Genomic DNA, 13446 nt, shown 5'->3' on the forward strand with positions numbered 1-13446 from the left:
GGTTATTAAAATCTTGTTGCTTTTGCTCTAAGTCCAAAAAAACTGTACACAGACCAAAAAATAGTTTGGAGTGAGCTTCCCTCTGCCAGGAAAGAAAAGGAAACTTCCTCAACTTTACTATTTAGGGAAGAGGAGGTGATCCTCAAAGGTAGATTTTTCTTTTGCCTGCTTGGCTCCTACTTTCTAAGAACCTTTCAGGGAGAAATGCCTCCTGCTCATGCCCTTTCTTGTTCTCTGCTTTGGAATTCAGCAATTGGAAGAATCCCAGTTTTTGTTCCTTATTGGAGCTGCCACCTGTTCTTACTGCTGAACTAAATGTTCTTGGCTTTCTTTGGTATGAACAAGCTCTCCCTCTGGGAAAGGTGGGAGGAGGGTGAAAAAGGGAATGGGTGGAGGCCAGTTCCAGATCCAGTGCTCAATTGGAGCATGGCACACAGGGGGTCAGTGTGCTGCCTTAACAGAAGGGCTTTGTGTGACAGCTTCTCTTGGATCTGTAGCTCCACCAACTGCATTCTGGACAGGCTCAGACAGCTTCATCTCGAACACACCAGCTCAATTCCTGACAATAGAAGACAAATAACAATAATTAAACTGAGAAAAAAAAAAAAAGAAGACAGAGACAATTCAGAGCCTCAGTATGTAGGGGAAAAGCTTACTGTAATTAGAAATATGAAAGTAGTACATGGATGGATATGATAACATGTCTGAACATCAGTGTTAAATCTGTCAGAGTACATTTACTGAATTGCTCTTTCAGGTGGGGCCCAGACGTTCTGTTTTCCTCTCTGGAGTGTTAGATACAAAGCCTTCCCATTTTTTGGTTTTGATAATAGGAAGCAGAACTGGGAAGATTTTGGAGAGGTCCTACAAGGTAGAAGTAATTTCTGAATCACAGTTTTTGTTGAGCTGAGGATTAAAGCCATTGGCATATCAGATTTCCTTAATGACCTAGCATGACTCTTTGCATTCATACATGTTAACGTTATATGATGAAATGATGTTTACAGATTTGTGCATAGAGATGTGTCTTCATAAGGAAAGGTGTAAAGGTTTTTCAGATAACTGAATTTATTATCATTGTCACTTACCTTTCTCATCTCTTTAAAAAATGTTGTAATACTTGTTCCTTCTCCACTTTATTATTTATTGGCTTTATTATTATATAGGAAAATCTTCCTCTTTGGCATGGAACAGAGGTTGCTAGAATCTGCTTTGGTATAATGAGTTCTTGAAAGCAAGCTGGACAAATCTTTTTGATGTTAGGCGCTTTGAAGCCACTGGAATTTTTTCCTACCTTTCTCTCCTTTTCCATTCCTAGATCCCAAAGTATCAAAAGGCTAGAGAATCCTATAGACAACTGATAAAATATAAAATTGCTTCTAAGAGAATCTAATTTGGGGACTCTATTTGCTCTTGGTATGGACTAGGAACACCATGGGTAAGAAATATTCTGTTCCAAGATCTTGTCCTTTGAGTGGTGATTAGGTTTTGAGGATGGCAAAATAGGATATTGCCCAACAGTAATGAATAGTATTTGGGGAAGCTTGTCAACCCGATAACTATTTTAACCAAGGGAGGTTGGGATGATTGCTGTAGGATTTCTCTTCTTGGTCCTTAAGCTTGTTAAATAACACTGAATTGTAGTCCTTGCTACTATGTAATACTCCATATCTGGAGGCATTTGTGGTGAAATAATGGCATAAAGTGGGTATATCTGTGGGAAGCTGTATTGAAGACAACTATTAAGCAGGCTAATCAAAATGGAAAAGGACCTACTTGTACAAAAATATTTATAACAGCTCTTTTCGTGGTGGCAAAGTATTGGAAACTTAAAGGGATGTACCTCAGTTGAATGGCTGAACAAAACATGATATATGATAGTGATGGAATACTATTGTGCTATAAGGAATGATGAACAGTATGATTTCAGAAGGAGCTAGAAAGACCCATATGAACAGATGCAGAGTGAAGTAAGTACAACCAGGAAAACACTGTATACAGTAACAGCAATATTGTGGAATGATCAAATGTGATGGTCTTTACTACTAACAGTAAAACAGTGATCCAAGTGTATTCTGAAGGATTTCTGACAAAGAATGCTATCCACCTCCAGAGAAAGAATTGTTGGAGTAGAAACGCAGTTGAAAACATATAATTTATCGCTTGTTTATCTGGGTTTATGATTTGGGGTTTGGGTTTTTATAGGATCATTCACTTACAAAAATGAATAATATGGGAAAATGTTTTGCATGATAATAATGCATATATAACCCAGATTGAATTGCTTGTCAGCTCTAGGAGGGTAAAGGGAGAAAGGAGGGAGACAGTATGGATTATATTACTTCGGAAAACCTATGTGGAAATTTATTATTAAAATAAAAATAAAGTTAGAAAGAAAGAAGAAAGCTAATCAAAATGAGTTAGAGTAGAAAGGGAATTATACTAGAAACAAGGAGCCTGAAATTCTAGGCTCATCATGGCCACTCATTATATATGTGACCATGGAAAAATCATGGAATAATAGAATCTGATAGAGGGGAACTTAGTCATTTAATTCACTCCCTGCTTTAAAGTATGAATCTTCTCTACAGCATTTTCTCATTGGTGGTCATCTAATTGAAAAGATACCCAGGAACAGGGAACTTGCTCTCTTTTGATTCTTTCCCTTTCATTTCTAGACTATGTTGGTAAGATTTTTTTGCCTTCTGTTTTAGTACCAATTCTAAGATAGAACCTCAAGGGCCAGGCAGTGCAGTGTTAAATGACTTGCCCAGGGTCACACAGCTAGATTTTCTTTGTTATGTTAAGTCAAAATCTGTTTACTAGTTGAGTGTTGAGTTTTAGGTATATCTTCTGGGGTCTTTCTTGATAGCCTCACTTGTTTAGTATAATTGTGTCTTTTCCCTCTTGAGATTACTTTGTGTTGTTTATAAATATATTTTTTTTACCTTCCCCAACCCTATAGAATAATGCTTTTTGAGGGAACTTGTTTCACTTTGTCTTTGAATATCCAACTAGGATTACCAATAGATAATATGGTGTAGCTGATAGAATGCTAGACTTGGGGTCAAGGAGACCTAACTTAAAACCTCCCTTCACACACACACATACTAGCTTTTTAACCATCACACAAGTCACTTAACACTGACCCTCAATTTCCTAAAGTTGACCTGGATAGAAGGATGAGACTCTTATGCACTAGGTTATTCTCCTGATCGTTTTATGGTAGTGTTAAATATGTCAGTAAGTTTTACCCTGGTAGCCTTTGTATTATAAAAGTACTTGGCAGAAAATACTTGTGTAGAGATTTAATAAAAACATTGTGCTTTTTCCACCTTCTAACTTCTTTGCCACAGGGAATCTTCAACCAGTTTCAATGTAGCAGTGAAAAAGTTCTTCCTTCTGATACACTCCGAAGTGCTTTGGCAAAGACTTTTCAGGATGAGCAGCGCTTCCAGCTAGGTATTATGGATGATGCTGCTGAATGTTTTGTAAGTATTTACTTTCTATTTTCTTATTTGGGGAACCATGGACCCTTCACTATGGTACCTGAGCTCCTTTTTGGAAATAACTATGTCTTTACCCTGACTGTTAGAACTGTTCTCTCCAATAGTTCAGAGCAAGTTTCTCCCAATATTACAGTGCATGTTGGCTCAGACAAATTAATTCCTTTATACTCTGGATTGTCTACTTTACTTGTAATCCTCAGAAGATCCAGGGTCCCCATTAGGGGTGAGTAATATATGTTACATCAAAGAAGTAAATGTCTCACTTGGAAGTGGGCTCCTGGCATAAGTGTGATGTACTTCAGTTACTTTCAGAATTATTTCTTGACCTGAATTAAATTTTTAAGCACATAAGATAAAAGGAAGCCTATTGTTTTTGAATGGTGACAAAAATCCATTATTTTTGCCTTATGGTGAGATAGCCAGAGACCTCTAAAGGGGTCTTCTTGCTCCTAAAATCTTAGGATCCTCTAAGGCAGGGGTCGGCAACCTTTTTGGCAATGAGAGCCATAAATGCCACATTTTTTAAAATGTAATTTCATGAGAGCCATACAGTGCTCACAGTGCGCGCTCCTGTAACAGCACCTGAAAAAAATTTGACTCTATGGCTCCTACAGAAAGAGCCATATCTGGCCCTCAAAAGAGCCAGATATGGCTCGAGAGCTATACGTTGCTGACCCTTGCTCTAAGGGATGCATTTCTCCACTGTCAGAAGAAAAGTTGAAGATCAGTAGGAAAAGGAGATATAGCTGCCTTCCCCGGGCCCCCATTTTTCCATTCCTCTGTATGAACTGCTTAGTTCACTATCTGTGCCTACTTTACCTTCTTGTTCCTCCTCTGGTAGGAGAACCTGCTGATGAGGATTCACTTCCATATCGCAGATGAAACCAGAGAAGACATTTGCACTGCTGCTCATTGCATCTCTCACCAGAAATTTGCAATGACTTTGTTTGAGCAGGTGAGATGTTGCATATGACTTCCTTTGTAGGCCTCCAATCTTTCCAAATCTTCTTTGACCAGGGTATGAACTATCATATGGGAAAACTGACAGGTAAGGGCATCTGACTGTGCCTTGTTTGTATGTTTTTTCTTTCTGCCTTAGTGTGTATGTACTAGCTGTGGTGCCACCTCTGACCCACTGCCTTTTATCCAGATGGTACATTACATCTCTACCACGTCCCTTTGGTAAGTTCTAATGGCTTCACTTCACTGAGACTTTTGAGCTTTAATTTTTGAGGCTGTAGATAATTTGGGTTCTTTTTGCTGAGGCAGTTGCTGAATACCTCTGGGTACTATGGATATTCAGAAAATATTTAAAATAGCTTTTAGTCTCACTCTTTTTCCTTTCCAATCTCTTCTTCTTTCCTAGGACCCATTTCTGTTGAGTGAAATGGTAGAAAGAATAGGAACCCTTTGAATATTCATATCTTGGGAAGATCATAGCTTTTTTCATTGCTTTTGTCTAGTCCATGGAGACTTGATGTAGACATGAGAAATAAGCAGAATAATTGAGTTAAGGCATTTGTGAATAATTTTTGTTTTAACTTTGGAAACTCCTGCCTTCATCACCTTTTCATTTATCATCTTGAAGCAACCAGGCAATTTGTATGTTGGAGAGACGAGAGAAACCTTCCCCAGGCATGTTTGGTGAACTGCTACAGAAAGCCAGCACCATGGGTGATCTTCGGAACTGTCCAGTAAGTGAGGGTTGAAAGAGGAAGGCAGGACCAGGGAATAGGACTTGATTCATCAAAAGTTGTTGGAATCCAGCAAGAGTGACTGTATCCACATGTTTCAGAGTAATTGCGGAGAGAAGATTCGGATTCGCCGTGTACTAATGAATGCCCCACAGATTATCACCATTGGGCTGGTGTGGGACTCAGACCATTCAGACCTGGCAGAGGATGTCATCCACAGCCTGGGTACTTGCCTCAAACTCGGGGATGTGAGTCTCATTCTCCTTAAAAATTGATCTGAAATTCTGTGAAATCCTAGTATTGTTTTATTGTGGTTTCTATCAAACATGGAAGAGAGAATATCCCTGTATAATGTACGTGACAGTTAATATATTTAAGAGAGTCACCTTTATATTAAATGAAGAAAATTTTAGTACCTCATTTGAGTTATTGGTAGAAAAACTTTTGTTGAAAAGGTGGACCTTAAAGGATAGGAAGGACATAAGACTTAGCCTGGGTAATAAATGTTTGTTGCTTAATTGATTCTTTAAAATTAAGGATCTACTACATGCCCAGCACCGTGCTATTCCAGCTATAGGAGTTAATCTGGACAAAGGACCAAAGAGGACCAGTGAACTTTATTGAAGTAGTATTGGAAGACAGGGAGGAGCAGAATTGGTGTGGAGCTAGTGCCTGTTGAGGATGATGATGGGAACAAATGGAAGCAATCAGCAATCTCTCAATGGTGAAATTCAGGGAAGTATATAGGGAAAAGACTTCAGAAACAGGACTTTACCAGCATAGGCCTGTGCCAACCAAGTTGAATACAGCCAAGCTGTGGATACAACTTAAATTCTCTGCCAGGTAAGGAGAAGAATAAGGAATGGCTGGATGGATGAAAAGTATTTATTAAGAATCTATGAGCACAACACTGGGAATACAAATAGAATTCTGCTCACAAGGAAACAGTGCCTATTAGAGGTTTCAGTTTCAAGTCAGATGATGAGGCTCTGTGGTACTTTGGCTATAATAGCAAAGCAGATGCTAATGCATCTCATTTAGTGTCATTTGCATTGATAAAACATATTTCTGATTTTTAATTATTTAACAGTGCCAAGGACTTTATGGCAAGAATTTTCTTTTCTGTGTCTTTGGTAACTGTGGCTACTGAGAAGGCATGCACTACCAGCATTTGGGAAGCAATTGCTAAGTTGAATTTCCATAATGGCTGCTTCCCTAGACAAGAGCTATGGGGGGTGAGACTTTCAGAAGTAGGGCTGGTGTTGTACATGGCCAGTGCCACTTCCAGGCCTCATGTGACTGAAGGGATCTGGAGGTTCCTTCATATGTTAGTGAGCCATATTTGATAATTAATGTCTGGGACTACGGTCTAGGTCCTCTCCCTCCCACAGGTTGAGTTCTCCCTGATTATCTCAGCTAACAGTATCATTTAACTTCTTAAAATTTCCAAAGAAATTATTCTTTGTCTTAATTTTAACTTAATTTTTCTAAGGTTCCTATTTTTATCTTATCTTCCCAATTAGATCACAAAGACTAGATTTCCTTTTGCTTTATATCCCCAAGAGTGCCCTGGACGAGGCACTTAGTAAATGTTGACTGGACCAACAGACAGGAGTTACTTGTAGGATAAGGATACTTATCTTATACTGCCAGTGCCCTCAGTTAAAAGTCATATTTGTGGGCCAGCTAATTGTATTGACTTGGAAAAAAATAGAATTTCTAGGTGGTTTGTGCATTTCCCAGACTCATATGTCCTATTCTTATGTAAGTGATGGTCTCTAGAAGAGTAACCTCCTTTTTTGGAGAATCTCATCTCAAACTCATGTTGGCCATAGCCCTTCTACTTCTTTTTCACCCATCTTTACTTATCTTATTTTCCACTTATCTTTTCCCTTTTCCCTACTTTTTACTTTTTCAGGATTATTCCTAATGAAGAACATTTGCCCTTTCCCATATTCCCATTGTAGTTATCAAAATAATTATCTTATTTGCCAAGGGAGGGAAAGTTAGTAATTTTATAAATATTAGATAATATTTATAAAAACATTGAACCTGATGAGAAATACTCTGAGAATGCTATGTATATAATGGCTCTTCTGTTTTCTTTTTCTTTCTTTTTTTTTTTTTTTTTTTTTTTTTGCAGTTGTTTTTCAGAGTGACAGATGACCGAGCTAAGCAGTCTGAACTGTATTTAGTGGGAATGATCTGTTACTATGGCAAACATTATTCTACCTTCTTTTTCCAAACAAAGATCCGCAAATGGATGTATTTTGATGATGCCCATGTCAAAGAGGTAGGAAAATCCAAGTGCTTTGAGTGGAATGTTATCATCATAACACGTGGCACATGTTTAGTACTTTATGGTTTGCAAACAATTTACATACATTATTTTGTTTGATTCTTACAATCTTGTGAGGGAAGTGGTGTTATCCATATTTTACAGATGAGGAAACAGAAGCTCAGGGATATTAAATGATTTGCCCAGGATCACAGTTTTCAAATCTTAACAAGTCTTTTGACTTGAGGGACCTTCCAGACCAGAAGCAAAGCTAGTGGTATGTGGCTTCTCTGTTTTTCCTTTGGCTCAGGCTCCAGGGTCCTGAACTGTCTCTTTCCGAGCCTCAGGTATGGTGATGATATGATTTGCCTGTCATATACCCTGTCTTGTCTCTTCTTCTCAGGGTACCTTGCCTTTTCAAGGTTTTGAATCATAGTCCTATACAGCATACTTGGATTGTTGCTTTCTGTGTGTGTGTGTGTGTGTGTGTGTGTGTGTGTATACATACATACATACATACATACATATATATATATATATATATATATATATATACACACACACACACCCTGTTAGTATAGAAAGAGGGAGAAATGGGTTGAAATATGTGTAAGAGGTTGATGACTGAGTTCAACCCAGTTGGGCTAGCCCTCACCTTCCACACCAACATTGAATCTATATTAGATCAGACTTGTTGATATAAGAATCTTCTTAGATGTAGATCTTGAAGTGAGGAAAGGTACTTCCCAGAAGGTCTAAAAGGTTCGACTTCAACTTCACTATAGATCTATAACAGCAGGAACAGCAGAACTCAGCCACCTCCTCTCCTATCTGCTATAGGACCAGGAAGCAAAAGCCCCTTCATTTATGTTGGTGTCCCTTCAAAACCTCTCTCCAGATCCCAGAATCCTCTGTCATCAGTTCCTAGTATGTGGCCAGACCAACTCCTGCAAAACCAACTTCTTACTCATATTTCAACCCATTTCTCCCTCTTTCCTTTCTTTAGTATAAACAGTCCCCTCTGGTTTTCCCAGGTAGATTGTAAGCTCCTTGAAATCAAAGGCATAATATTTTATACTTTAGTATATTTCCCCCTTATTTCCTCCTGCCCAATATGTCAGACACATTGCTGAATCCTTCTGGAGGTACTCAACAAATATTTCTGCCTTATCTGATTTCATCTCCATGAATAAAATTGCCCCCCAGGTTAAGCTCATCACCTCTATTCTCATCATTGTTGTTGTTCAGTTGTATCTGACTCTTTGTAACCTCCTTTGGAATTTTCTGGGCAGAGATTCTGGAGTGGTTTGCCTTTTTCTTCTCTAGCTCATTTTACAGATGAAGAACTGAGGCAAATAGAGTTAAATGATTTGACCAAGGTCACAAAACTAGTAAATGTCTGAGGCAAGTTTTGAACTCAGGAAAAGGAGTCTTTTTGACTCTTGGTCCAGCACTCTATACACTGTACCACCCAGCTGCCCAGTCTAAGTCAAGCCTCAGTTGATACCATGCTACTAACTTAAGCCTTAGTTGATACCAGCTCCCTCAGTGTCCTCTCTCCTCTGATTGGAGGGCTAGAAGGTAGAGTACCAAACTCTTCTTAAGGTATTCCTTTCTAAAGAACAAAAACTGGACTCTCAACTCACTCCACTCTGTATCTGATGCTCTCCCTGGTTTCAACTCTGTGGAACACTGTGTCCCCCATTTCCCCTTTCCCACCCCACCTCAGTATTCCTGCCTCCTTTTGAGTGTTGCCTCCTCCATTAGATCATAAGTTCTTTGAGGGCAGGGACTGTCTTTTAAAAAAATTATTAATTGTATCCTCAGTGCTTAGCACAATGCCTGGCACATAGCAAACACTTTAATAAACATTTATTGGATTGGATCAAAAAGCAGCACTCTGACTCCCAGGATTTAAATGTTAACTTACCATCAGTATTTGAAAAACATTGTAAAAACAGTGTGGAAAAATCCATACCAGAACCATCTAGTGTATTTGGGTTCAGGCCACAGAAGGTTTTTTTTGTTTTGTTTTGTTTTTAGTTTTTAGTATCTTTCCCTTTTATAAAGGCCGAGAGTTTTTTGTCTTATGAGGTGAGCAGAGGGCAGAATTATTAATACTGGATTCAATAATACCTTGGCTTATTCAGTGAAGTCCCAAATTCCCTTAACAACAGACAGCACAAAGTCAACTTGTTGGGGATGGAGGCCCTCGAAGGCTGTACAGAATATAGGAAAACATTTTGGAGATTGTACCTTGAAGACTAGAGATTTCATAGCCATGGTATGCTATATAGCTAGCGTGGTATGAACCAAACCCATTATGATGAGATCATTGACAAGGGAGAGTTCTAACTGTAACCATAATTAGAAAGAATGTGGTAAGTTTACAATGGTAATAGGTATGTAAATAAATAGTGCTAAGTAATATGAAAATTGTCTTGATTTTCTTCCACTTTTACTCATTGCCAAAACAAGATGAGCAGTTTGGCCACTAAAGGGAAATATAGTTGAGGAAGGAATAAGCATTTTATATAGTGCATATTCTGTGCACTGTTCAGAGTGCTTTACAAATATCTCATCTTTGCTAAAAACACAACTGGTTTGGTGTACAGAGCAGGACCTTTACTGGGTCATTGCCTCTGTTATTTCTTGTCAGTCTTTCAAACTAGGAGCAAAGCTGACTCCCTTGTACATTGTTTTTTTTTTTTTTTTAAACCCTTAACTTCTGTGTATTGGCTCCTTGGTGAAAGAGTGGTAAGAGTGGGCAATGGGGGTCAAGTGACTTGCCCAGGGTCACACAGCAAGGAAGTGTCTGAGGCCAGATTTGAACCTAGGACCTCCCATCTCTAGGCCTGCCTCTCAATCCACTGAGCTACCCAGCTTCCCCCCTTGTACATTGTTTTGACTAAATGTCTCGATCATCTTTTCTAAGCAGTTTGACTTAGTTTTAAAATATAGTAATAATTAACTCTTGGCAAGAGATTGAGCACACATGGATCTAGCAAATGTATATTTGCTTAGAATCTTGCAGATCATGTCCAAAGGGCTCTAAATTGAAAAAGAGATGGAAGGTAATGAAGTGCCTATGTTCATATAGCTACACCCCATATAGAATGGCTGTAATATGGAATAGCAGTAGAGATGCCCAGGACAAGAGACCAAGGAAGGCAGCAACATAAACTGCCTCTGTCATTCACTCTCTACACATTGGACAAAACCTCTCTGGACCTTAGTTCTGTTATCAAGAGTAGATGGGCTCTGAGGTCCTTTTTAGCTCTCAGTTTGTAATCCTATGAGTACTAGTCTTTGATTTTGAAGGCCTGATTTCAAGGCTGATCCTGAGCAAGCCAGTTCTCTTCTCTGAACCTCTGTTTCTTCATCTCTAAAATGATGTTAGAGAAGATTACTTTTAAAGTCTCTTCCAGTTTGAACACACTATTTGATTCTATAAGCATTTTGAACTACAGAGGTAGAGTAAATTCTTACCGTCTTGATTGTTTCTGTTTCAGATTGGGCCCAAGTGGAAAGACGTGGTAACTAAATGCATCAAGGGACATTATCAGCCTTTGCTATTGCTTTATGCTGACCCCCAGGGTACCCCAGTGTCTACCCAGGATTTACCTCCTCAGATGGAGCCTCAGTCATACAGCAGGACATGCTATGATAGTGAAGACTCGGGTAAGCAACCTCAATCTTGTGCTTTCCTATGATTTTTGGACATGTCCATTGGCTATCCAGTTAGCTCTCCAAACTTATTAGCATGTAGACCAGCATAAATTGAAAGGATGCTGTGTGGAGTTTGTTGCCTGGTTACCTCTCAATCAATTTCATATTTGGTGTCACATGATAGTCCTATCCAAATGACCAAGGATGTCCTTGAGGTTCCTGCCTTAGACCAGCTTCCCATTTGACTTGAGAACTAAACTGACACTCTAGAAACAAAGCAGAAAGAAATTTTTAAGCAAATTTAAAATGAAATAAGAAGTTTTAAATATAACTAGTTGAAAAAGAAAACAAAAAAAATTCCATTGGTTAAATCTAAGATATTCAGCTTGTAATGGAAACATCACTAACTAGTATGACAATATTGATATAGATAGCTGATTTCTTATCATTACTCATATCCAAGGAGATGTATCTAGAAAGACCAATGTGATTAATAAGGAGGAAATAATTTGTCTGATCATAGCAAATATGATATTTTTCCTAGAGATGAAGGGGTTTTGTTTACAAGGTATAGATATAGAATAGCCAGGTCCTACTACTTTAATAGGTTGTCTTCCAAAAATTCATTTGTAATGTAGCTGTTTGAAAGAATACAAGTCTGACCTCTGGTCTAAAGAGGAGGACGATGTTGGTCTCCCCTCATCCTGGACTATCCCTTCGTAAAATTTTTAAATATACATGGTTTGCCTTTGGCATCTTTTCGGTTCTTTTTCTACTTCCCTATCCTATCTCCTAATGCCCTTTTCTCTCAGAATCCTGTGTCAGTCAAAGCATTTATTAAGTACCTACTACTTGCCAGGCACTGTACTAAGAGCTGGAGTACAAAGAAAGACAAAAGATTATATAATCTCTGTCCTTAAGGAGCTCACATTCTAATGGGGGGATAATGTGCTACCAATTACATGCAAACAAGATATAGACATTATGAACTGGAGATGATCCACAATGTCTTTGTGTTCCCCTAAATCCACAGTCTTCCAAAATAGTATATAGAGCACCAGGCCTGGACTCAGGAAAATCTGAGTTCAGATCTGACCTCTGTGTGAACTGGGGGAAGTGACTTAACTTCTGTTTGCCTCAGTTTTCTCACCTGTAAAATAAGGATAATAATGGTATGTATCTCCTGAGGTTATTCTGAAGATCAAATAATTATAAAGTGATTAGCATTGTATCTGGCACTTAGTAAATGCTATGTAAATATTAGCTATTATTATTATTATTATTAGTTCATGCTTCAAAAATCCCTTGCCTCCCATTCCACAACCTCTAGACTCCCCACTCAAAACATTTGTTTTTCTAGAGCAGTCTTTCTAGATATTAGGGACAAAAATAATCTAATTGAATTAGTTAATTTCAGGTGTAAATAATTCACCTATTTTATTAGATATACTTACTAACACAAATAATAAGAAAACTTGTTACATGAATCTCTAATTATCAGAATTTCAGTCAGTATAATTTTACTTTACCAAAGTAAAATGGAAAAAAGATTGATCAGGAAGATTTTCAGGGCATCATGATTAGTTTTGATAAGCTGCCCCTGCTTTGAATAGGTAATTCCCTTTCTCCGTTTCTAGACCCACACATTCTCCCAAAGCCCTGAGGACTTTCACAAGTTAAAACTGAGATTTCACCAATTTTTTGTTTAAGTGGATATTCTTTAAGCTAGTCTGCTTATAACCTTCTAGCTCATTTGTCTTAGAGGGGCTTTGACTTTGGCTTTCTGAACCTCTACTGACATTTCTGTTTTTCTATCTTCTTTGTACCCTGCTTGTGTATCTCCTCCTTTCTTCAGGGAGGGAGCCTTCCATCTCCAGTGATACTCGAACAGATTCATCGACAGACAGCTATCCCTGCAAACATTCCCACCATGAGTCTGTGGTCAGTCACTTCTCATCTGATTCGCAGGGGACAGTTATCTACAATGTGGAGAATGACTCTCTATCTCAGAGCAGTCGGGACACAGGTAGGAAGATTGTGGGGGAAGGAAAGACTCCTCTGGTTCGATAGAACAGTCACTAGAGTCCCAGGTACTCAAGTAAGATTGAAGCATTGAAATCATCTAGTGAGGCTTCTCCAAGGAAGAGCAAAGAAAGTGGAAGGACCCTGCTTGATATAAGGAAGAAAGTGATTGAGAATGGATGTGAAAGTATCATGGGACAGCCTGAAAGGATGTTCCCCATTATATAGGCCTATTCTAGGCACAGGTCATTGAAAACTATTTGACATCAAGGTC

The 13446-nt window shown here is 38.5% G+C and overlaps 1 protein-coding gene across 7 annotated transcripts in view; it reads left to right on the forward strand.

Annotated features, from left to right (window-relative positions):
• The window catches only part of USP54 (ubiquitin specific peptidase 54), an 82828-nt gene that overhangs the window by 33476 nt on the left and 35906 nt on the right, over positions 1 to 13446 (forward strand). For 4 of the 7 annotated variants that reach the window (XM_044659075.1, XM_044659079.1, XM_044659077.1 and 1 more), the window contains exons 3-9: positions 3357 to 3491; positions 4351 to 4464; positions 4609 to 4691; positions 5098 to 5203; positions 5305 to 5451; positions 7347 to 7496; positions 10994 to 11162. In XM_044659075.1, coding sequence (XP_044515010.1) covers positions 3357 to 3491; positions 4351 to 4464; positions 4609 to 4691; positions 5098 to 5203; positions 5305 to 5451; positions 7347 to 7496; positions 10994 to 11162 — 904 coding nt within the window. Of the gene's footprint in view, positions 1 to 3356; positions 3492 to 4350; positions 4465 to 4608; positions 4692 to 5097; positions 5204 to 5304; positions 5452 to 7346; positions 7497 to 10993; positions 11163 to 13005; positions 13177 to 13446 lie in introns of all 7 variants that reach the window. The other 3 variants (XM_044659073.1, XM_044659074.1, XM_044659080.1) reach the window with 2 other exon arrangements.

Source organism: Gracilinanus agilis, chromosome 2 (assembly GCF_016433145.1).
Source record: "Gracilinanus agilis isolate LMUSP501 chromosome 2, AgileGrace, whole genome shotgun sequence".
NCBI classification, from domain to species: domain Eukaryota; kingdom Metazoa; phylum Chordata; class Mammalia; order Didelphimorphia; family Didelphidae; genus Gracilinanus; species Gracilinanus agilis.